Raw genomic sequence first — 26,430 nt, 5'->3', positions numbered from 1 at the left:
CCTCTGTCTGTCTCTCTGTATGTCTCTTTGTCTGTCTCTTTGTCTGTCTGTCTCTCTGTCTCTGTCTATTTGTCTGTCTCCCTGTATGCCTCTCTATCTATCTATCTGTCTGTATGTCTGTCTCTTTGTCTCTCTGTCTGTCGCTCTGTATGTCTGTCTGTGTGTCTCTGTCTCTCTCTCTCTGTCTCTGTATGTCTATCTGTCTCTCTGTATGTCTGTCTTTGTCTCTCTGTCCCTCTGTCTGTCTATCTATCTGTTTGTCTATCTCTGTCTGTCTGACTGTATGTCTATCTATCTGTCTCTGTATGTCTAGCTATCTGTCTGTCTGGCTCTGTATGTCTGTCTCTTTGTCTCTGTCTGTCTGTCTGTCTGTCTGTATCTCTATCTATCTGTCTGTCTCTTTGTCTGTCTGTCTGTCTCTCTGTATGTCTGTCTCTGTCTGTCTGTCTGTCGCTCTGTATGTCTGTCTCTATGTATGTCTCTGTCTGTCTGTCTCTCTGTATGTCTCACTTTAAAATATATCCTGCAAACTTCTTGTCTAATTGTGATGAAAGTTGTTTGGAAGATTCTTTAGCACAAATCATTAGAAGCTGGGGCGATATGGAAGCAACCATCTGTCCATACATGTGCAAACAGTAGATCATGGTGATGTACATCATATTCCTGGTAGCTGTAATTTTGTATTTAGAAACCCGACAGGATGTGTGTCACTGATATACTTGTATAATAAAGTGAGCAACACGATTTGAAGCATGTAAAGTACTCTGCGAACGAGACTGGTCTCTGAACCTGTAGAGCGCTGTTCTGCTCTCAGTTTCTACCTCTGTGTTGTGGTAAGGATGTTATGTATAAGCAGCTTACAGTAAGTTTACAAACGGCAGTGGAATTGTATATCATTGTTACAGGGCGGGGGCTGGGTGCGACCCGCCAGCCCCGCACACTGCAAGCAAGCACCTTAACTGCTATGCAGAAGAGCCAGGCATCTCATATCACTGACGGGACAGAATCCGTAACGCCATCCGCTCCTATACATTTCATTGAGAAAATACTTCTGCAATAATTTGTCTTGCAACAGAAGTTTAACTTCTGACCATAAGTTACTGTATCTTTGTTATTCATGATAAAAAAGGGATCTGTCTCTGTGAAGGCTTTTGTCTTGTGAATCAAAACACAACACAATGGAATTTAGTAACTGCGGGTCTACATCTCCACCCTCAAGAGGTCAGAGCTGTACCACAAGTGGGCTTACTGGCTGCTCTGACCAGGAGTGTGTGAAAATCAGCTTGTATTTTACACAGCATCCTACACTGTATATTTTATAATATAACAGGAAACAGTACATTTAATGTGACATCATTTCCATCTGGTACAAGCCAGTTGATACAAAGAATATCAGGGTCTACAATAAAGGACAGTAATATATTTATTTAAAGAGTTAAACACCCAAATGTTTTGGTTGCACCGGAACAGATATCAGGAACTGAAATCTTCCCACTGGAATGTGTCAGTGGGTCTGTGCAGGGCATACTACATGAGTGTCCGTTTGTTGGAAACCACCTGAATTCAACATTTTAATGTTTAAATCATTAAAACTTTTGTGACATTTAACAGCATATTCTCATTAACCTGTAATATTCAGCTTATGTTAACCTTTGACTTTAAATTTCTCATAGTAGTGCTTTGTGTAACAAATGTATCTAGTGCACAGTGACAGCCCTACCCTTGTGCTTCCCTCAGACACAAGTCCCTCCTGGAATCCTTGATTTCAAGTGAAGATACAAGCATTGAATTATGCAATTCAAGCTGACATTACTCAGGGTGAACTACAAACATGAATAAATTGATCTGAGTGGGCTTGCAGTAGCTAAGTGGCTGGTGGTTAGAATAATGATGTTCTTTTCTTTTTCAGGAAACAAATGAACAAAAAATTTACAAGATCGCCAGGGAACTTCTACAAACAGAAAGAGCTTACGTCACCCGGGTAAACCTCCTAGACCAGGTGAGATCCATCAGCTTACAGGTCTTACATAACTCTATAGTAACTTGGTAATAATCAATCGTTCCTGCTCTCACATACTGTAATAACTACAAGTGGATATTTGTGTGATGGAACTGTACCATGCAGTTAATGTAATTCCATCAGGCAACAAGCTGTCATTCTCAAGGCTGTTTCCATGTAATTACACAGTACTTACCGCGTAAGAGCAGGGGCCAATAGTAATTAACAGGTTATTGTTGGGTGACTGCCACTGTGCTCAAAACAAAGCAGTCTAATTATTGACCTTGTCTAAGTGTATTGTAATACAAAGTACTGTATAGTATAAGAAATCAACCAATCACTGTTCATTTCAGTACATCTTCTGTATAGATGTCATCCTGTGCACAGAACAGCACAATTCTAAAGTTAAAAAACAGTAACACTTTTGTATGTTCCTATGTACAATCTGTGTTTTTGTGATTTATAATAAGTGAATACTTTGTGCGTAGGGTGTCTCTTGTTAAAACAGCCATTATTTCGCTCAGCTTCGTTACATTGACCTCTCACCCAAACCACACAAGATGATGTCTCTTCTACAATAAGGGACACCTGACCCTACACACAACTTAACTTGCATTGAAAGGGGCAAAAATACCTGCAAAATACCATGTTCTTAAAATACTATGTGCTTAGGAAAGGGCTGCATTGCATAAGTGCTTCCGGCTATGATGCCATAAATTAATGGAATTAGTCACATTTTTGTTTTATTACACCAAAATATGTACAACGTGGCACAGCAAGCACAGTGTCTGTGCAGGAGGGCCTGGTTTACAATCCTGTTTCATTCATGGTGTGCTTGGGTTAATCTTTTAAAGAGTCAGGTGATTAGTTAGTCATTATTCCTATTCCTGTTATTGCTGTTACTATACAGCAGGGAAAGGTACACGCTGACAAGCACAACCTTGGTATGTTGTCCTGAACTAATGGGTTGCTGTACAGTTTGCTGCAGTGAATGCTTGTGGTTTCATGAGTTACCACAAAGCTATATCAACTGAGGATCCGTTTTACACTTCCAGCTTCCTGACATGCAATAGTGACTCATCATCTACTATAGATATACAGTATATACATAAAAATCCACTTTCAATCTGTAGACATATTTATTACACCACACCATAAACTGCTTTTATGAAATACAAAATCCAAGTCTTTAAAAACATGGCTTCGGATCCAAGTATAACATGATTTGAAAGCTGTAGCATGAGTTTAATATATATATATATATATATATATATATATATATATATATATATATATATATATATATATATATATATATATATTATATAGAATAGATCAAAACGAAATATTGATCTGTATTTTTTATTTCAATGTTCAGCTTGGTTGCCCCGTATGACAAACCTAAGAAACAGGTATGCCTGGAATCTGTAAAAATGGGCGCCTGTGAAGACTCTTTTGGAAAATTATTATTTTTTAAATAAAATAAAAAAATGGAAATGTGCCACAGCAAAAGATCAATGTTTTAATGTAAATAAAATTAAGTATGAAAAAAAAGAAAATCCTGCGAGATTTTAATACAACCTCCTCCGATACACACATAGACAGTACATTTCTGTGTACTATTCGCACACACACACACACACACTGCAGACACACACACATTTATTTATTTTTTTAGTCGTAAATTTACAATAAATTTCGATAAATGTAGTCGTTGCCAATTATTTTTATTATTTTCTCCCAATTTGGAATGGCCAATTATGATTTGAAGCTCAGCTCACCGCTACCACCCCTGCTCTGACTCGGGAGGGCGAAGACGAACACTCACTGTCCTCTGAAGTGTGTGCCGTCAACCGACCGCTTTTTTTCACACTGCGGACTCACCATGCAGCCACCCAAGAGCTACAGCGTCGGAGGACAATGCAGCTTTTGGGCAGCTTACAGGCAAGCCTGAACTCGAACTCGCGACGTCCAGACTATAGAGCGCATCCTGCACACTAGCGAGTGCTTTTACTGGATGCGCCACTCGGGAGCCCCTACACACACATTTCTATTGCTTTTTAAAACGTTTCAAAGTTGTATTGGGCTATCTGGAAACACACAAGGGAATGTAAAAAATAAACTTTACAAAACGACATGTTTGCTGATGTATGGTTTAACACTGGGCTATATATACTGGGGATTTACGCTTGCAACTTTTTGACGTGAGGCCACTGAGATATGGCAGAGGTAACCACATAGTTCCTTGATGATTGCATGCAAAGAGGATGAAGTTAATACTTAAAGCTGAGGTTCCTTAAAGAAGTGAAGTAGAGAAGTACTGTGGGTGGGGCAAGTGAGTGCCAGAAAGCAGTGTGTCCGAATAACGGTTTGCACTTGGCTGTGCACTTCCTGTGTTAACCACAATGTTTACTCCATGTGTCAGTGGCCAATGTAACACTGTGACCAACTCGACAAAAAGAGATTCAAATAAAAGAAATCTAGGTTGGGGTCTCCTGTCCAGCTTGTTTATAATCATTACAATACACAGTCTATAAAGTACTTCTGAGCAGCCACATTTATTGCATCAACATTGGTGAACCCCTGATAAAGTAAACTTTGTGTATTGTCACTATAAGTTCAGTCCCTTTTGAAGTGATACCAAAAGGGGTTAACTGTAAATGGTACGATTTTTGGGGGGGTTTTGGACCACAAAACCCCACACTGAAAACACCCCCCCACCCACAATGACAAGATCAGAAAGAAAAAGTCCTTAGTGATTATACATACTGTTGTTGGAAAGTATCAATCGCATTACCTGGTGGTCATTATCTTGAAGTGTTCAGACCTCCTGACACCCCCATCAATGTTGTTTCGTCTGTGTCACTCGCAGGTATTTTGTGCCAAACTGATGGAAGAAGCCAACAAGGGTACATTCCCAGTGGACGTGGTAAAAAACATCTTCTCCAACATCTCCTCCATCAACGCCTTCCATGGGCAGTTCCTGTTACCGGAGCTGGAGAAGCGGATGGGTGAATGGTAAGAGAGACCACCAGGTCTGTGTGAACACCTCCGACCGCCTTGACTCCCACAGATCTGATCTCCAGAAGCTAATAGGGATGGAAATAAGACTCCTATTGCATAGCGGTTTCACCCATTCCAGGTTTTAATACAAGCTTGATGAGCCACAGTGTATAGGTAACAAGCTCAGGTGTGTCATCTTAAACTCATAATAGTGAAACCAGGAGTGGACCAAACTGCTATGCAATCAGAGTCTTATTTCCATCCATGGCTAAGCAGGGCTGGTCTAGTTAGTACTTGGATGGGAGATCTACTGGGAATCTCAGGCACTGCAGGCTTCAGTATTTATTTACTTACTCTCTGGCGGAGTCAAGGCGATCTAGTATGAAATAGAACAAGTGCTGGATCCATGGCATTGCAGAGAGCATCACAGAAACATCAAGATGGGGATAAGTTGTGTTAGCACAGGCATGCTTTCCACAGTAGAGACAAACCCTGGCCATGTTTTTAAGTTGTAATATGTAAATATATCCAAGATGAAAGGGTTTAGAATATGCAATAGACATTAGGATAGATGCCATTATGTTATTGTTAGGGCTGTGTTATTTTCATGGTAAAAATTGCTTATTTCACGGTCTAAAAATAGGTATTTGAAGATCTTTAATGATTTAAATGTAATATTTATTAAAGCAGAAAAAAGTTTGATGTCACATTCAAAATTCAAAATTGTCTCTAGAGCTATTATACAACAACAAATGTTCATAACTATTTAAATGCTTACCTGAAAAACAGTAAATACTAAATTGTAGAATATTTCAGGGTTTTTTTTGTCCACCTTTTAAAGACATTCTATTTTAACCATCAGTAAATTATCAAACAAAATAAAAACATAAATAAATGTCATAATTACAACAGACACGTGAAATGTCCCCTTTCTTGTACTGGACAGAGCGATCTTTAGCAGAAATATTTATCATCTTTTGATGCAGCTGGTGTCTTTTTCACTTGAAGAAATCGTGCCTGTCTATGCAGTGTGTTCAGTCATTTACTGGAAGCAAACTAAACTGGCTGCCAGGTTCTAAATGCACAGATAGTGCGTCCAAAAGGCAAACATTCACTGTACTTTTAAGTGGGGGGGAAAAAATATGTATATTTACACTATTGTTTCAGTCAATTTTCATAGGATACTACATATTAACAGCAATGGGTAAATTTCACGGAAATCATGAAATCTCAGATAACCGGAAAAAAAAATACAGCTTTATAAGTTATTGTTATATTCATGTCTGATTCATGTGTAGGACCTCGACACCACGGCTAGGTGACATCCTTCAGAAGCTGACCCCCTTTTTGAAGATGTACGGAGAATATGTGAAGAACTTCGAGCAGGCCATGGAGCTTCTGAAGGTCTGGACAGACAGGTCTCCGCAGTTCAAAACCATCATCCAGGACATTCAGGTAAAGTGACACACCACTGCAAAACCATCATCCAGGGCATTCAGGTACAGTGACAGACCACTGCAAAACAATCATACAGGACATTCAGGTACAGTGACAGACCACTGCAAAACTATTGTTGTTACAATGACTGCATAAAACCCAGTGCACATGGCTGTAAAAGCTGCAGTGTCCCACAGTCATTTCAGATTATTCCTTGGGTGACTTTTTACTCCATCTTTATGTAGGTTAACCTTCAGTACAATTTAGACAGACACACAAGTATCCTCCCTCCTTGATGCTTTCTGGCCAGTACTAAACAAATATCCTCCCACTACTACCTGCAGCAGCAGGGGGTATGAATACCATATGCAATCTCTGAATTATTTCAGAGAAACAAAATGTAGCCTGCATTTTTTTTAAAAAGAAAAGCCCATAAAGCTAATAAAATTGTCAACATGGACTAATGAGGTAACTACTTGTCTTAATTGGACCTTTAATTCCAGTTAGTTAGTATGTTGTGTGTGTATGTGTGGGGGCCGGGGGTGGAGTTCTGGCAGGCCCTACTGTATGAGATGAAGATTAAATTAATGAACCCTGAGGCTAGTAACTCTTCTGGGATTCTTCTCCCACGTGTCAGGCTGAAGGTGTCCTGTGTTTTGTCCTGTGCTGTCTGAAGGTGTCCAGTGTTTTGTCCTGTGCTGTCTGAAGGTGTCCAGTGTTTTGTCCTGTGCTGTCTGAAGGTGTCCAGTGTTTTGTCCTGTGCTGTTGGAAGGTGTCCAGTGTTTTGTCCTGTGCTGTCTGAAGGTGTCCAGTGTTTTGTCCTGTGCTGTCTGAAGGTGTCCAGTGTTTTATCCTGTGCTGTCTGAAGGTGTCCAGTGTTTTATCCTGTGCTGTTGGAAGGTGTCCAGTGTTTTGTCCTGTGCTGTCTGAAGGTGTCCAGTGTTTTGTCCTGTGCTGTCTGAAGGTGTCCAGTGTTTTGTCCTGTGCTGTCTGAAGGTGTCCAGTGTTTTATCCTGTGCTGTCTGAAGGTGTCCAGTGTTTTATCCTGTCCTGTCGGAAGGTGTACAGTGTTTTATCCTATGCTGTTGGAAGGTGTCCAGTGTTTTGTCCTGTGCTGTCTGAAGGTGTCCAGTGTTTTATCCTGTCCTGTCGGAAGGTGTTCAGTGTTTTGTCCTATGCTGTTGGAAGGTGTCCAGTGTTTTGTCCTGTGCTGTCTGAAGGTGTCCAGTGTTTTATCCTGTCCTGTCGGAAGGTGTCCAGTGTTTTGTCCTGTGCTGTCTGAAGGTGTCCAGTGTTTTATCCTGTCCTGTCGGAAGGTGTTCAGTGTTTTGTCCTGTGCTGTCGGAAGGCGTCCAGTGTTTTATCCTGTGCTGACGGCAGCTCTGCTGTGTTGTGTTGCAGAAGCAGGAGGTGTGTGGGAGCCTGACCCTGCAGCACCACATGTTGGAGCCGGTGCAGAGAGTGCCGCGCTACGAGATGCTGCTCAAGGACTACCTGAAGAAACTGCCGCAGGAGTCCTCAGACCGCAAGGACGCAGAGAGTGAGCCCGATACCACTCCTTATTACCCACAGGGAATAGATCTTAATACCACCAGGACTGAAACAATCCAAATAGGACTAATACCTACAATCCTAACAGTGCTAGCAAGCTCCTTCAGTGCATCTCTTTCTTTTAGAATATACAAAACTTCAGAATTTTATAGCGATGGTATTAGGATGTGTTGTTGTTTAAATCAATTGAATAAATACCTGCCAATATTTCCTTATTAACATTAAATGTATCTAAAGAGTAGCCACCAGCATTTAAATAATACATGTAGTTACTTTAAGACAAATATACTAAACAGACAAATGCTCTGTAATAGATGTTTGTTTTCTCAAAGTCCCTTTATTTGAATGATTTAACCAATGTCAGAATATTTATATCCAACACTGTTTAGGTCAGTGGAATATACACAGTGTGTTTGATGCTGTCTGTTACAGAGATTAAACCACATCATTCAGGCTTTGGTATTGTGTATTCTGAAGCAGTGCTATGTGAAAATGTTAGAATTCATCATACGCCATAATTTGTTTTGTAAACTTTAGATTAATGTGAGTGTGTTTTTTTTTTATTTAGTTTGTTTTATACTAGTCTTCAGTTTATAAAAGAGAAATCACATGACCCTGTGCTGGATTGCACAGCCATATTTACATTCCAGAACACAGGTTCCGGATTGTAGAGGAGAATCACACCATTCATTTCAATAGGGATTTGGTCAGGACCCCAAAATCATGCCGAATTAGAATGCCAGTTTGTAAAGGGGCTGGATTAGACAGAGCTTTGCTGTATTTTCTATTTACCTACCCAACAAACCACAATTTTAAGGATTGCCTAGCCAGTTTAGTTTATCTTGGTTTTACTTTGATTGAGTTGTAAAAACTCAGAAACTGCAAACTACAGAACTGACTTACTAGCGTACAGTAAAACCTGAATTAACCTGCAGTCACTGGAGGGGCTAACCCATTTGTGGCTGCTTATTCAAGGTGTCATTCAATAAAGAGCTGGTGTACCACTGGGTTCAGGAGGCTATAAATAAACACAGGCTTCAATGTAACTAGCAGTCCACAGACTGTGATTCACAATGGAAAGGTTGGTGCTGCCTCCTTTGAAAGATCAGAGGTGAAGATCTTCCAGATCTGCCTGATCTTCACAGTTCTGCCTCTGCTGTGTCTGATCTTCACAGTCATGCCTCTGCTGTGCCTGATCTTCACAGTCTTGCCTCTGCTGTGCCTGATCTTCACAGTCCTGCCTCTGCTGTGCCTGACCTTCACATCTTTGCCTCTGCTGTGCCTGATCTTCACAGTCCTGCCTCTGCTGTGCCTTTTCTTCACAGTCCTGCCTCTGCAGCGACTGATCTTCACAGTCGTGCCCCTGCTGTGCCTGATCTTCATGGTCCTGCCTCTGCTGTGCCTGATCTTCACGGTCCTGCCTCTGCTGTGCCTGATCTTCACAGTCCTGCCTCTGCTGTGCCTTTTCTTCACAGTCCTGCCTCTGCAGCGACTGATCTTCACAGTCGTGCCTCTGCTGTGCCTGATCTTCATGGTTCTGCCTCTGCTGTGCCTGATCTTCACAGTCGTGTCTCTGCTGTGTCTGATCTTCACAGTTCTGCCTCTGCAGCGACTGATCTTAGGGCAGCAGTGTGGAGTAGTGGTTAGGGCTCTGGACTCTTGACCGGAGGGTTGTGGGTTCAATCCCCAGTGGGGGACACTGCTGTTGTACCCTTGAGCAAGGTACTTTACCTAGATTGCTCCAGTAAAAACCCAACTGTATAAATGGGTAATTGTATGTAAAATAATATGATATCTGTATAATGTGATATCTTGTAACAATTGTAAGTCGCCCTGGATAAGGGCGTCTGCTAAGAAATAAATAATAATAATAATAATAATCTTCACAGTCCTGCCTCCGCTGTGCCTGATCTTCACAGTCATGCCTCTGCTGTGCCTGATCTTCACAGTCCTGCCTCTGCTGTGCCTGATCTTCACAGTCCTGCCTCTGCTGTGCCTGATCTTCACAGTACTGCCTCTGCTGTGCCTGATCTTTACAGTCCTGCCTCTGCTGTCTGATCTTCACAGTTCTGCCTCTGTAGCGACTGATCTTCACAGTTCTGCCTCTGCTGTGCCTGATCTTCACGTTCCTGCCTCTGCTGTGCCTGATCTTCACAGTCCTGCCTCTGCTGTGCCTGATCTTCACAGTCCTGCCTCTGCTGTGCCTGATCTTCACAGTACTGCCTCTGCTGTCTGATCTTCACAGTTCTGCCTCTGTAGCGACTGATCTTCACAGTCCTGCCTCTGCTGTGCCTGATCTTCACGGTCCTGCCTCTGCTGTGCCTGATCTTCACAGTCATGCCTCTGCTGTGCCTTATCTTCACAGTCATGCCTCTGCTGTGCCTGATCTTCACAGTCATGCCTCTGCTGTCTGATCTTCACAGTTCTGCCTCTGCTGTGCCTGATCTTCACGGTCCTGCCCCGCTGTGCCTGATCTTCACAGTCCTGCCTCTGCTGTGCCTGATCTTCACAGTCCTGCCTCTGCTGTGCCTGATCTTGACGGCCCTGTGTCTGATCTTGACGGCCCTGTGTCTGCTGTGCCTGATCTTCACAGTCGTGCCTCTGCTGTGCCTGATCTTCACAGTCTTGCCTCTGCTGTGCCTGATCTTCACGGCCCTGCCCAGCTGTGCCTGATCTTCACAGCTGCCCCGCTGTGCCTGATATTCACAGTCCTGCCTCTGCTGTGTCTGATCTTCACAGTCTTGCCTCATCTTCTCCTCGCACAGGGCTGGCTGTGGTGCTGTGGTTCTCAGGTCTTGCAGGGTTGTTTTATGTCAGTCTATCAGATACCTCCCACTCAGTGTCGCTATTTCTGGGGGTGAATTTCTACAGCGCTGAAAAGGATGTTGGTTAAGTCAGTTGCATGAGGTAATGTCTGGTTTCAGACACCATATTAAACGGCATTAACCTAAGCTAACTTATCGGGGTCTGTGAGTGGCAATTAAATATTTTAGTCGTAAGTTAAACACTCAAAAGTATTTCAAATAAATATTTTATATTTATACTAAATAAAATAAAAAATCATGAAGTGCCATTGTCTTAATTTGAACACAGGTTACTTTGTAATTTGTTGGACATTTTAATCTCTGTGTTAGTTTAGCAGTGTGATCCATTCCTGGTTTCACTGTGAGTTTATTAAGACACACCTGAGCTTGTTACCTCTACACTGTGGTTAATCAAGCTTGTATTAAAACCTGGAATGGGTTAAACTGCTATGCAATTTCTATTCCTGCAATGCATTAATTTTTGTTGTTAGTTGCCTGTCCAGGATTAGATTAGGAATTTGGTTGCTGATTGTACCTCTAATTCTTCATTTTGTTTTATTTAAATGTTAGCTCATGTTTGAACCAAATCTGTTGTTTTTAATCTTTTCCAGAGTCGCTTGAAATTATTGCTACTGCTGCCACGCACTCAAATAGCGCAATTCGAAAATCAGTGAGTGCATTCTTTTTTTATTAAAAAAAACCCCAGATAGAATAAAAATACAGATCAGTAATAAATAACTAGGGCTTCTGATTTTCTGTATTCTACCCCGACTTCTATACTCTGCTCTGCAATTCCAATGATATCTGTTAAGCCATTCGTGTATCTCAATCACAACTGAGAAACGTATTAATAGTAAAATTGATTTAATTTTATGTTGTTTTTTTTATGTGAAACTAAATGGCCTTTTAAAAGCCTTAATTTTTAATTTACAAGCATAATGTACAAAAAAGATCGCAACATGTTAATAAGCGACAAAACTTTATTAAAACTATAATTACTATTATTATTAGTTTATTTAGCTGATGCCTTTAACCAAGGCGACTTACAGAGACATGGGTCTATGAACTATGCATCAGCTGCAGATTCACGTCCAACAATGTCTCACCCGAAAGACGGAGCACAAGGAGGTTAAGTGACTTGCTTAGGGTCACACAGTGAGTCAGTGAGTGGAGAACGCAGTATTTCCACTGAAATGAAGGTAGTGTGAGGAGCAGCCAGGCTTACCCACTGTCCAGAGTGACGCAGGGAGTGTGAGGAGCACCCAGGCTTACCCACTGTCCTGAGTGACACAGGGAGTGTGAGGAGCACCCAGGCTTACCCCTGTCCTGAGTGACACAGGGAGTGTGAGGAGCACCCAGGACTGATATTCTTTCACTCACAGGAGAATCTGAAGAAGCTTCTGGAGGTGTACGAGATGCTGGGTGATGAGGAGGACATAGTCAACCCTTCCAATGAGTTAATTAAAGAAGGACAGATCCAGAAGCTTGCAGCCCGCAACACCTCCGCCCAGGAACGATACCTGTTCTTGGTAAGTCTGTAATCAAGACATACACCCTGGTTTGGCAGGGACTCCGGAAAACTGTTTACTGAAATTAACAAAGCCCTTGTATGTAGCCCAAATTCATGACAGGTGTGTTTATCATATCTCTTTGTATTAGTATTAGTTCAGAAGTTGCTACTTGCAACTGTGCCTCTGCTTTGACCGGATTCCCTTTGAACACATCTTCTAAAAAGTGAAGAGCTGCAGCTTCTATAATTGACTATGAGTGAATTGAGATCCATCTGCTGGTAGAAAGGGGTCATTGCAATATCATGTTTAAGGCTGCACAGTAAACCAGCGGTGTGAAACCTGAGGACCACAGGCTGCATGCGACCCCAAAAAGGGTGAACCTGCAGACCTCGGACTGAGATGCTTAATTAACGGATTCAAGAACACCAAGGATGTGTGCTTCTGCCAAGTCAGACCTTAATAGGATCATGAAAAATTATTAATTTGTGAGACAATTTATTGAAGGTTTTGTTTCTGCTTTCTCCTCGCAGTTTAACAACATGTTGCTGTACTGTGTGCCAAAGTTCAGCTTAGTGGGACAGAAGTTCACCGTCCGGAACAGGGTGGGCATTGATGGCATGAAGGTGCTGGAGACCCTGAATGAAGACTATCCACACACATTCCAGGTGTCTGGGAAGGAGCGGACACTGGAGCTCCAGGCCAGGTGAGAAGCAACCGAGACGACCTCACATGTACTCCTGTAGAAACGTTTACCACAGTATTTTTGCACTGTAATGTTGCACTTTTCCCATGCTTTGCCTATGCATTTACTATAGCTTGCCATGATTTTTATATTCTTTACCATACTGCTTTACCATGCATTCACTGTGCTTCATACACTTTGCTTTGCTTTTACTATGGCAAACTTTTATAAGGGACTGTACATCGTGTCTCTCTAATCCAAACCAGCTGGGACCAGACCACGTTCAGATCAGTGATGTATTCTGGGTACTGATCTGTACAGCACTAAAAAAGACATTGTTTAGTCTTTATATTTTCTGTTTGTTTGTATAAGTATATTAAATAAAAAATTAATTAAAAAAAAGTGACATCGATTTTTCACACTTGACACACAGTTATGATATGGAAGTTTGTTTGGTGCAGCTGCTTGCATTTCATAATCACTGCTTGGTTCGGGTTAGCGAAAGGCTGCTATGAAAAGTAGGATGATCACCCATAACTATTAAACACTCAACAGTGAGGAATTTAGAAATATTCAAAGAAGCTTGATAAATTCACTGACAAAAGTCTTTCTCAGTGACTTTGATGCAAAGTGAAGTTTAAAACCTGATATAGAAACATAGTCACTTAATCTGTGTATTTGAAACCTTTTAATCCAAGAAACCCCTAGATTGTAGGTTGGTATCATGACTTGGGTAGAAGGTAGTTGACAGAACACTCAGATACAGAAACCAACCAAAGGGGAATCAGAAGGCAAGGCAAGGTCAAAACTACCAAGAGAACCAACACCAGCTACCACTGCAGGCATATCCAAGAAAGAAAAAGGTTAAAGCAGTCATAAGTGGAAACCAACAGCATTGGAATATGACCCTTTGGTGGAATGTTCCTGTATGTGGTCTCTTACCAGGTTTTATAAACACTAACAACTTGTTTTTGGAGCTGCACCCTTTACAACTTCATTAAAGACAGAGCTTGCAATATACTATTGAACACTGACATTTTAAAGTGGCACAGGAATGGGTTAGAAAATGTAATCTTGCTAGATGTAACTGCTGAGCAAATGACAGCTAATGGTTCAATGTATTTGTAGTTTTTCAAAAAAAATTCAAAGTTCAATGTAAATGTCGGTGTCAGTGTCAAGTTCGTTCACTTGTAGTATTTGTGTTTGTTGTCTCTTGATTATCAATGAATATCTCTTTTACAATTTTAGCTCTGAACAAGACAAAATCGACTGGATAAAGGTAGGTATTTTAATGTTTTCTTTCATCCATTGCCTCCATTAAAACTCAGTCAGGATCAGTTTGATCGAAATAAGTCAACAGCAGAAAGTGCATCTTTATATTTTCAGATTCTAAATATATGAAACTGAGCTGCAAGGTTGTTTGATTGCTGTGTGTTATACCATACTGGGTGTAAGTGTTTATCACCTTCAAACCAGCCTTGTTTGTCCTCTCATCAGCACATTGTTTAAATGAAGAGCAGCCACTGCAGGCCTGTGCCAGTATATAAATACAGAGTGTGCTGCTTTACTGAATATTAAAATTAGGCAATTTCCTTGTGTTTGTAGGCCTTCCAGAAAACAATAGATATCTTTAATCAAAAGAACGAGACCTTCAAAATGGCCATAGCAAAGGAACTGGAGGAGCACCCTCTTGAAGTTTCGGTAAGTCTTCAGTTTCTGTTTGCTTTTTATTGCACAGGTTTAATAATAATATAGGAGGCTGTGTGGTCCAGTGGTTAAAGAAAAGGGCTTGTAACCAGGAGGTCCCCAGTTCAAATCCCACCTCAGCCACTGACTCATTGTGTGACCCTGAGCAAGTCACTTAACCTCCTTGTGCTCCATCTTTCGGGTGAGACGTAATTGTAAGTGACTCTGCAGCTGATGCATAGTTCACACACCCTAGTCTCTGTAAGTTGCCTTGGATAAAAGTGTCTGCTAAATAAACAAATAATAATAAACTTAATATACCAAAAGCATTTCCTGATCAGATGCTTGACAGCAGAATGGAGAAGCATGACAGAAAGCATTGTGATACTGTATTTATTCTCTGTCTAATGCATAGCCTACTCCTTTAAGAGCTAATATTTAATATTAAGCCAATTTGCATATCTCCACCCGAGTAGCAGATAGTGTGGCTTGGTGTCCGGTTGAGGAGGAGATGCTGTGGAGTAGGCATTGTTTTCTTTATTTGTATTCCCTCTGACTGTCATATTTGCGAAGTTTCATAGACATAATCTTGTGTTACAGTTTTTCGTAATATGTAAAACACACAGTAGCCGTTATGAAAACTCAAACCACCTCCTGTGTTTTATTGCATCATGTAAATACACAACTAATTTTACACTGACAAGTCACCCAATGGATTTGTAACTCTGTGTAACACGTGTTAAACTACAGATTAAATTCAGCTGATGGCAAAGTGTTTTCTTCTTAGACTGCAGAGCTGGGGAAAAGAGCCCCGCGCTGGATACGAGACAATGAAGTGACCATGTGTATGAAGTGCAAGGAGCCCTTCAACGCGCTGACCAGGAGGAGACATCACTGCAGAGCATGTGGATATGTGAGTACAGTGGCGCTGCCAAGGGCTCTTACTAACATGTTTATACTGTGTAGTTACCACAGTTTACCCTGGTTTGCCATGTTTATTAATATGCTTTGTCATACCTATTTGTGCTTTACAATCCTTACTTTACCATGCTTTCACTGTGCTTTATTACTCTTTGCTATTGTTTTACTATGGGGAAACCTTTATAAGGATTAGTTAACCATGGTTTTTTTTTTTTTTTTTTTTTTTTTTAAATATGCTTTACCATACCTCTCTGCGGTTTACATTGCTTATCAATGCTTTATCTGCTTTCACTGCGATTTGTTTACTATGGGGAAACTTTTATAAGAGTGTGATCATTCAAAGCCCAGTTGCCCCCCATAAATGCTATGGGTGGAAGTTTGGATAGTCAGAAAGACCTTTCTTTGTCCCATGGCTAGCTTGAAAAATGATAGTTCTGAGCATTTGATCTTTGTCTATAACTCTCTTATGTAGGTAGCATTGAAATTGTGGCTGGCTTTAACATGAGTGCTATGGGGAAAAACAGCAGTCTATTAAAACAGAAAAAAAGACAAAAATCATCTGTGTTATCAATGTATCCAAGTTTCCACAGAACCAGAATGTTACAAACCAGGTGGTTTAGCCCAGTTCCAGGTACAATACAACACAAAGGGTTTGGAGACAAGCATCAGGGGGTTATTTTCTGTCAAGAGCATTACAATTGGAAGTTTAAACTAAGAAACCAAGACAGCAGTGCCAAGTTAGACACAACTCATGCAAAGGGTGTTAAAGCCTTTTTAGCCACTGTTAAAATCTGCAGTCAATTTTCAGTTCTCGAGGTCCAGAAAAACACACAATTGTTTCATGTTTCGTTGCACAAAAATACTGTGTTCATAATTCCTTTATTATTGTTATTGGTGTTCTTCAAAGGGTATAATTAAGCCTAAATCAGTGAAAAATAGCCCAAAATATTTGTTAATATAGTTTACTTTCAAAGTTGCTTTGTTGGTCAAAAGTATGGGTATTGGGAAACTCCATTTTGCATACAATATGCTGTATAACCGATCACTACCTAAGGGTCGTTCCAGCTATGGTGGACCAATTCTGTGGAGGTGTTTCCTCTATTTGTGGTTGATGATGCATGAAAACTACATGTGATGTAGAAAGGGTTTCCAGAGCAGGTGATGTGTGCATGCAAAGGAAGAGCTGTGTAACTCATGTAGCCCCACGTGGTGAGAAAGAAGGTGGTAAAAATGTCAATTTTGATGGGGAATATTTTCCATGTGAGGGTTGAACTAGGTAAATGATGTTATCATTTTTACTGACAATGTCAGTTTACAGCTACGGTACGCAGGGCCAGATTAACCCATCACTGGGCCCTAGGCAAGCATACACTTGCAGGCCCCCCAACCCTGAACAAACAGCCACACACACACACATACAATACACACCTCTATATACATTATAGCCTTTATAACTAGCCCTCCACCCCTTTACAACAGGCATAATTCTCAGTTTGAAGTTATTTTGAATGAATCTGACAGAAAATTAAACATGTCTCTGTACATGAACGCTTGATGTTTCTGAACAGTATTTACATGTAATACAATGAAAATGTGTTTTAAAAGAAAAAAAGTTTGTATAAGATTCTGCAGTGGAGCCACCAGATCTGTGTTGTCCTCCGGCACTATAGGTCTGGTGGCCTCGCTGTGGATCCGCAGTGTGAAAAATAACGGATTGGCAGGAGCACATTTCGGAGGATGCGTGTTCCAGCCGCCGTTTCCCGAGTCCGCAGGGGGTTGCCGAGGATACAGATAATAATTGGGCATACAAAATTCGGGGTAAAAAATTGGCGACGACTAAATTTATAAAGTTAAAAAAAAAAATCAGTGGTGTTAAATGTGCTATTTTATTTTGCCACATAATTAGTTTTGTCTTGTTTACAATATCTGTTGCAAGCTGCAGCAGAAATCAATGGAGAACACAACGGGGCTCGGGCACAGAAATATCACGCGTGCACGTCCAGCGATCTTTTAAAAACTGCATCTGCACAAGCATGGAATAATGTGGGGATACAGAATTCTATGTGGTAATGTTACAGAAATCTGCGTAACACCTGTCAGAACAATTTGATTTTGAGATACATGCCTTGGTTCGAATGTCAGTGAGTCCAGGCAAATGCCTAGTTTGCCTATGCGTTAATCCAGCCCTGTCGGTATGTCAGTAAAAATGTCAGTACCCCAGATGAGAGGAAAATTCACTTCCAACTGGCTTTTAAAACATGGTTAAGCCATTGATTGGTTCTCCACTTTTCTTGTTTTTAAATCAACACATTAATAAATAGGTATGTTTTGATTTATTTAATAACTGCCGATAAATACTTCTGAAAGGTATCAGCACCCCCCCTAATAACATGTGCACCTCACTGACCTCCTGTAATCAACCTGGGAGACTGGGAACTGTTCTAGGGAATTGTGGGGATCACTGGAGGTGTGTCCAATGTAGAATTATTTTGCAGTATTTTAAGTGGTGTACCGTAAATGTATTTTGACCAGCGTGCTTTGTTTGATTTCAGGTTGTGTGCTGGAAATGCTCAGACCACAAAGTTCCGTTGGAGTACGACAACAATAAAATCAACAAAGTTTGCAAAGACTGCTACTTAATTTTAATGGGACGCTCCGACAGCGAGGAGAAGAATGACAGTAAGAAGAAAGGAATTTTGGAGGTATGAAGTAGGATGCTGCAGAACTCTGGAAAACACTCACTGCTAAGCTATTCATGTTTTCAAAAACAGTGATCTTGGTTAGCAGTGATAGTGTCACCTGCTTACCTGTTCTCCTCTCCAGATTTTCAGTGTTAGTTTAAAATGTAGCATATGTTGGTGTAAATAGTTTGAATTAAAGGCAGAACAATTTAAGCACCTCACAGACACATTGAATCAGTGCAGCTCTGCCTGACCAGGCTGTGCAAAGAGGCCGAACTTTGCTGGGGACTCTGAAGGGGGCGTCACATTGGCTCTGACCCTCCCGGGGTGGGAGATGGGAAACCGGTAGGTACTCATTCTCCTCATTGCGCAACAGCGAACCCTACTGGCCAGACACTGAGCACATTCATGGATAAAATGAGTGGATCAAAAGCAGGACTGATCTCTGTTCTCTGTGATTGGTAGCCTGACCACCTCTGCTCTGGATTGCTTGGCATAAAAACAATTCTGGCTTTAGGCTTGTGAGATTGGAGGATGCTCACACGCCCTCAGAACATCTGTGCTGTGTGGGAACTCGCTGCGGTGAGGAGAAAAAACATAATTGGACATTCCAAATTGGGTAAAACCATGTTCAGTCATGTCAGAAGCCATGGAAGGCAATTCCTTGTGTGCGTGTGTGCGTGTGTGTGTGATTTCTACATGGAACAAGTTTTAGAACAAGACCGTGTAGACATTCAGCTTTTCAGGCCGCTAGATCGTCTGGAATGAAACCATTGTATTGATATAAAATAATACATTAACTGATCCCACCTGCAACCTAAAGTGGTTTCTTTGTGGTATTAAGACCATTCACATTGTTTTATTCCTTTACTGAAAATGTGCCTTTGCACTCAAAATAAGGACTTCCAGTTTAAAAATGTGTGTTAAAATACATCATGGATTATCCATACCCTGTTCTGATTTAAATATTATCTTTGGGTGTGTGGTGGTCAGTGAATAAATAGGAGCACGCTAAAAGAGCAATGTTCTTGTATTGACGGTGTGCTATAGACTCAAGTAAATATACAGAATGTCGTAAAAAGTCAAGCACTTACCAAGTATCTGCTGTTAAGCTTATATATTTATTATTATCATAATCATAAAAAACAATGAAGCAAATTCATGCAGACGCGTTGCAGCCACTGGCCTTCGTCAGTGCAGTAACATAATTTAAATCAAGCACATACAAGTGAGACATTTATATGTCTAAAACATGAATTATTCAATGATCTTTCAATAAAGCAATAACAATCAATACTTTAAGTGCCCAACTCAAACGATGTAAATACAAAACAAAAATATTTTATTATTAAAACGTACAGACCAACACCAAAACATGTATATTCAGGTCTAGTCTATTGTAAAATTACAAACTAGCACACAAAATCATAACGGACCACCAGATGCAACGACAGTAGATAAGATTATAAAAAAGGTGTAAACAACAGCTCCTCGTTCACACCACCAGGAGATTCAGTTTGCAAAGTATGTATCCAAGAGGCTTCTCTTTGTAGTAACAGTTTATTACGATCTCCATCTCGACGTGGGGTATTAACCACTTCAATCCCTATAAATCTGAGAGTACAACCGCTATGTTGTTGTTCATTAAAATGTCTCGCTACAGCTGATCGGATGTCATTATTCCTAATAGCGCTTTTATGTTCACTTATACGCGTTTTCAATTCCCTAATGGTCTTACCCACATAGCACAGACCACAAGGGCATTTCAACAAATAGACTGTTGCTTACACTTTTTTTATAATCTTATCGATTGTTGTTGCATCTAGTGGTCTGTTATGATTTTGTGTGCTAGTTTGTAATTTTACAACAGACTAGACCTGAATATACATATTTTGGTGCTGGCCTGTATGTTTTAATAATAAAATATTTTTGTTTTGTATTTACATCGTTTGAATTGGGCACTTAAAGTATTGATTGTTATTGCTTTATTGAAAGATCATTGAATAATTAATGTTTTAGACATATAAATGTCTCACCTGTATGTACTTGATTTAAATTATGTTACTGCACTGATGAAGGCCAGTGGCCGCAACGCGTCTGCATGAATTCGCTTCATTGTTTTTTTATGATGATGATGTTATAATAATAAATATATAAGCTTAACAGCAGATACCTGGTGAGTGCTTGACTTTTTACAACATTCTGGTTAGTGAATAACACTAGTAATAATAATAATAATAACACTAGTAATAACAACAACAATAATAATAATAATAATAATAATAATAATAATAATAATAATAATAATAATAATAATAATAATAATAATAATAAAATGTACACTTTTATAGAACCTTCCCCTCATGAATCAAGGCAAATCATTTAAAAATAAATAAAATAATGTCATGTGTTTTGATGAGTTTCATTCATCAAAAAGATTTACAATAAAATCTAAGAAAAAAAGAAAACAAAAAATAACAAAACCCAAACCAGGGACCCTCAAGCCCCAGTGTACTGTATCCTGAGCAATATACAGTTCTACTGTAGGTTACATGGGCAGTTAATGAGAACTTCAGATCAACAAGAATCACTCAAAGTCGTATTATAGTAATAATATAATGAACAAATGCATTTACATCCTGAAAACATTAAAGGAATAACCAGCATGATTGTCATTTGTTGTGTAGATTGAGGCCGCTGAGGTCTCTGGAAACAGCATTATCTGTGGCTTCCTGCAATATTTAGAGAAGACAAAACCATGGCAGAAAGCTTGGTGCGTCATCCCCAAAAACGAAGCACTGGTTTTGTATTTGTACGGAGCCCCACAGGTAAATCATTTCAAAATGCATCTTTAGTTTTGCTGTATACTTACTGCATATAGTCTTCTGACTTCTGCAAACCACTCTCTCTCCCCGTCAGGATGTGAAAGCCCAGGCGACGATTCCTCTGCTGGGGTACATGGTGGAGGAGAGCCAGCGCAGCGGGGACCTGCCACACAGTTTCAAACTGACCCAGTCCAAGTCTGTGCACAGCTTCTCAGCAGAGAGTGAGGATCTCAAAAACAAGTGGCTGAAGGTCATCAAGCTGGCAGTGAAGGGGGACTTCACCAAGCCTGAACCCGAACCCAGCGCAGACCCTGCAGCCTCACTGGAAAGCCCGCCAGACAGTCTCTGAAACACAGTGTCCTGTGAATGTGCTTTGGGCTTTACGATCCACTGTCTGCTGTTTGCTCCGTAGACAGATTTCGTTTTCTTCTCATCCACCTCCAATCTCAACAATACAATCTGATCAAGTACTGATACGATAATTAGTTATTTTAGTAAGTTTGTATATTTTAACACTAGGAATGAGAAGAAGAAAAAATGAGTTGTTTGGATGGGCCAACCTCTGGATGTGCACCAAGACTGGCCATTGTAAAAACGTCAGCTGGGAACACTTGTCATTGCATTTGCAGTAAGACAAAGAGATGACATCCTGAACATATTTCTGACATTTTCTTATTCATATAACTTGGTGCTTCAGCTGGCTATGGTCTTGTCTTATCTCAGTAATCCCCAATAATGCACAAGCTTGCACAAGAACAAGGAAGAGCTTCTACAGCAAAACAGTGGAGTTGCTTTGAATGCTTCTTTCAAATCATCTGTGGTCTTTGTTTTGTGCTGCAAGTCAGTTTTTTAAAAGCTTTTCTTGCAGCAAAGAAATTCCTGCAAGTATTAGATGCAGCTCTGAAATGCAACTTACCTCCAGTGACATTCAGATTGGGGATTTTAAGCTTAGATGACCAGATCCTAGATTTATCCATCCATCGGTCTGACTATTGATATCTACCTGTGGCCGCAGAGTGGACGTCCTGCTGACATTACATGAACATTATGTAAAAGTATATTGCTTTACTTGTCACCTAGTCCTTAAGTTACTTTAAAACTGAATCTGCTCTAAAAGAACCACAATCCATCCACAAGTTAGGGAACAATTAATAAAATGAATTGATTTTGAAAAAGTACACTGGCTGTGTGGCATGTTATCCTTACTGTGTGTTGCCATATATATAAAAATGATCACTTCTAAAATTATTTAAATTGCATAGCCAATGGAGTTTATGAAGTGCGGAAAGGTAGCTAAAGACAGAGGTAGCCCACACTGGAGAGTGCACCCCAATCACACGCCTACAAAGGAATTGGATTGCAATAAATGTTGACAATACATCAAAAGCACAATCACGAACCCCTGAAATTAAAATACAGCATTTAATTGAACTAATTGATACCACATTAGTGTGGAATTGCATTATTAGCAAACTGTAGAAAACTTTTAGTTTTCACTTTTACCAAGTTGTCCAGTCTCCTTTTCTAAGTTAAGTTATTGAATATGTTAGTATTTATACAGTAAAGAAATGAGAAATGGGCTGGATTTTTGAAATGTGAATATATGGTTCATGAACAAGTTTATGTGCCTCCTTGTTTAAACAATATATAAATTCCAAATAAATTAATAAATGCCATATTTTGAATCTTAAAAAAAAGAAAGATATATTACATACTGAGTATATGTTCCCAACTTTTATGTTTTTTTTGTTGCTGCTGTTGTTGTTGTTTTTTGTGATGTTCTTCCGTCTCTTCAGCCCCAATGTAATTACAGTACTAATGATTTAAATATATGTATAGTTTGTTCTTGTCTTGCCATTCATTTAAGTCTGTTAATTATTGGGTGTGTTTAAATAAAAAAAAAACAACAACAAAAAAAGAAACTTTGAATGTAAAATAATAGATTGTATATACATATATGGCCGTGATTGTCAGATTATTTGAAAAATTACACACTTTAAATTGTCAAAATGGACAAAATGTGTACCTTGTAAAATAAAAGTGATTCTGTCTATGTAATTCACCCTTTTGGATATTATTTTCTTATACTTACACTACATTTATTATGTTATAGAGCAATTACACATATAAACATATATTAATGTACATCTACATGTCTGATTTTAACATACAGAGTTGGATGATTACAGTCAGAAACAGTGGAAAAAGTCTGATTGGTAGAATGCCAGCTAGAAATGTTTTGTGTCCCAGGTTGCAATGTTGTTCACGTCTTCACTTGCTCATGTTATGCAGAGAATGCAAAACCACTAGAATGGTTTTGCTCCAGTTGGGATAAAGCCTGGTATGGACCTTCTTTAGTATCAGAATCAGGGTATAAGGAGGCTTCTGTATGTAGGTAAGTGTGTAACATTGGTTCTTCATTATCCTTGTAGATATACTGCAGAGCTACAAAAAAGCATGTTATTTTATAGAGCACAAAGAAGTGTCTTGTCTATCAGTCATTAAGTTCAACTACACAATAATAAGGGGAGTTGTGGAAATTGCACTAAAGCTTATAAAGGGCAAGGAATAATTTTCAACTACTCCTTTAATTTTGTCTTTTAAATCCATAGTCAGGAAGACAAATCCCTACAGCAGTAGATGCAGCAGTATACTGTAGCTAACTGTTAATATTCCGCTCATTCACAGGCTGCATTAGAGCTGAAAATGTGACATTTCTCTCTGCAGGCCTGTAACAGGCTTGTTACATGTGTGGGTTGTCACTGAACAATACTGAGGCAGACACAAGTGCTGACACTTGGGTAAATGGTAGCCCTAATGTCACATTTAATAAAGAAAACAAATCTAAAAATAAAAGTTTGCCACACAAAAAGTGCTAGTCCATCTAAAACAAACGTCCAGCTCCAGGAACCTGTTACTCTACGCAAACCCTCTCTATACACTTTCTGGGATCAACCTCCCCTAAACTAACCTACTTCTGAGCTCCCTGAGTCCCGGCCTTCTCACAGCAACTCCGGCCTTTTCTCACGGCCTCGTCATGAGCAACGTCTTGCGGTTCAAGGGTTCTGTAGCAGTTCATCCTTCGGAGCGGACGCTCTCCTGGGTTGTGGTCGTGTGCAGGGGTTGATGCTCCCGGAGCTAGTGCTGGTTCCATAGCTTCAGCTCACGGGATGATACGGGAGTCTGCAACACAAAAAGAAATAGCACAACAATCTTTTGCTCAGCACCCGTCTGTATGGCTGTGGCCGTGCAGTAGCCTCGAGCTGTGGCGCAGACGCTTTTTGAGCTCCACGCAACCTCCTCGGGCACGCCCCCCCCCAGCAAATCAGGACCTCCCAATCAACCGGGCGAGCCTACCTGCTCAATTAGTTCCTTAGCAACACGTCTCCTGCTGCATGTCCCAGCTGCTTCCATAAAGGCACACATGCACTCCAGAACCAGAGTTCCCCTGTCACAAGGCCTCAAAAACCTCAAAACATTGTTACGTGTGCAAGCCTGCTGCAGAGCGTACAGCTTTTTACACGTTTTCTTATTTGTTTGGATGCCTTACTGGATCGATCTGGTGGGGGGATTAAATAGGCCCAGTTTTTATAAAGGGTTCCCCCAAAACACCCCAAAAATCTACCGACTATTAATACATGGTTTTTGTATAAGTGTTGTAAATTATTTTTGCGCTTCCTTTCAAGCCCACCCCTCATCTCTTGCTGGCATTCATTATGGGAGCAAAGTGGTGGTACTGTTGCACTGGTGACAGATACTCTCAGTGTGTACACACAGCTGTTTCTATGGCAACTGCAACAGCACCACATTTCCAAACTGACAGCTGGATTCAACCAATTAAATCAACCTCTCTGAGATTGTGGCAGGACAGCTTGTGGTGACGTTAGACCAGGAAGGATATGGATACAGAGAGGTGAGTGAATTGAGCTTGTGCACAGATTTACTGTAAAAATAAAAGGTTTAAACAGAAAACAAAACACTTCGCATAACAAAACGGCTTGTTAGCCAAAACAACAACCAAACCAAAACACAAAACAGACCGAGCACTAAATAAAACAAGTATCGCCCTGGTGAACTTTTCACCAGCGCGCCTAGCAATTGTTATATTCTTTTAGTTTTGGTTCTTACTGTCTCGTTCTCTCGTTCCACCTCTGAACACACACTCCTCCATCAGCCAAAGCTGTGGGTTGATCTAATCATACCTTAATCAATCAATCTGGAGACAGTCACATTCTGCACAGGTTTAGCATGGATGGGGAAGTTTAACCCCATCCACACTGCAAAACAACAATAACAAAACATTGTGTTTTATACAAATTAAACAATACGTTTTAAATAATAATAACACAAATACAAAATAATACACAATACACACAGGGGCGGGGGGGTACCCCGTCACAGAGATCAACTCAACTGCCTGAAGCAGCCTGGACCAAGCAATCACTCATACCCCGTCTCCACTGCCACATCTGACCCGTGAGGACTCGGTACGGTACGGTTACGGGTGGTTGTCTACTGGCTATTTGTCGAGCAGAGTGAGAACCAAACCATGAAACTCCAGCCTCACAAAACCTCTGAATCCAGCTGCGAGCTGAGCCGAGTCAGGGGCGGGGTTAAGGATTTTCATCATTACGTTGCGTCAGTCAGTACACTCCACAAAGACAAACAACAAACAACATGCCGGGCAGCGTGGTGAGAGAAAAGTACAGCCTTAAAAGTGCAGACTCTAGTTTCTCTGTGGGCAGATAGAAGTATTCAGGAACATCTGGAGTCATGCATCAGAAATGAGAAAGTTTATGTCCGAAAAGCAAATGGACATAAACTGCAGGTATGGTGCACTTAACTCACATACTCAAAAACCAAATACCAAATGTCTCATCCATCACCTTTATTATATTAATATAAAGGAAAGAAATGCGGAAAATAAAACAATTCTAAACTTATTTACAAAAATATAGTAAAACAAAATACAGCTGTACCATACTGTTGGAGAAAATCCAAACCTAGCAGCACTCTGGAAGACGTCAACTACTAGACAAGTCTGTACCCTCCCCCCACCGCTCCTGCTCCCACTACTACTGTACCTATCGGTCTCACCTGTCCTGCTATGACTGTCTCTCACATCCCTGTTATTCTGTCCTCTCACTCCCATCCTCTATCCTCGCTCCGCCGCTGCTCCCCTAACCCCTCTAACCTCATCCCTCTGCCTCTCCTCCCCTCCCACTCTCTCCCCTCCGCACTCTCTCTGGTGACCTCTGGAACTGTCACTATTCTGCTAACAAAGCCCTCACCTCCCGTCCTACCCGTCCCTCCCTTCCCCAACCCTGGCT

The 26,430-nt window shown here is 40.6% G+C and overlaps 1 protein-coding gene across 1 annotated transcript in view; it reads left to right on the top strand.

Moving 5' to 3' along the window:
- Positions 1–23,162, top strand: part of LOC117415786 (FYVE, RhoGEF and PH domain-containing protein 4-like) — a 38,008-nt gene extending 14,846 nt beyond the window's left edge. Inside the window, exons 4-16 of the mRNA XM_034922072.2 lie at positions 1,910–1,999; positions 4,872–5,017; positions 6,301–6,457; positions 7,841–7,979; positions 11,406–11,464; positions 12,177–12,323; positions 12,836–13,008; positions 14,236–14,266; positions 14,593–14,688; positions 15,461–15,586; positions 18,147–18,296; positions 20,963–21,103; positions 21,195–23,162. Of these exons, the coding sequence (XP_034777963.2) occupies positions 1,910–1,999; positions 4,872–5,017; positions 6,301–6,457; positions 7,841–7,979; positions 11,406–11,464; positions 12,177–12,323; positions 12,836–13,008; positions 14,236–14,266; positions 14,593–14,688; positions 15,461–15,586; positions 18,147–18,296; positions 20,963–21,103; positions 21,195–21,449 (1,710 nt within the window). The 3' untranslated portion in view covers positions 21,450–23,162. The remainder of the gene's footprint in view (positions 1–1,909; positions 2,000–4,871; positions 5,018–6,300; positions 6,458–7,840; positions 7,980–11,405; positions 11,465–12,176; positions 12,324–12,835; positions 13,009–14,235; positions 14,267–14,592; positions 14,689–15,460; positions 15,587–18,146; positions 18,297–20,962; positions 21,104–21,194) is intronic.
- The last annotated feature ends 3,268 nt before the right edge of the window (positions 23,163–26,430 follow it).

The sequence above is a fragment of the Acipenser ruthenus genome, unplaced genomic scaffold, assembly GCF_902713425.1.
Source record: "Acipenser ruthenus unplaced genomic scaffold, fAciRut3.2 maternal haplotype, whole genome shotgun sequence".
In the NCBI taxonomy this organism is placed as follows: Eukaryota; Metazoa; Chordata; class Actinopteri; order Acipenseriformes; family Acipenseridae; genus Acipenser; species Acipenser ruthenus.
This window is presented reverse-complemented; position numbering and strand designations above follow the sequence as displayed.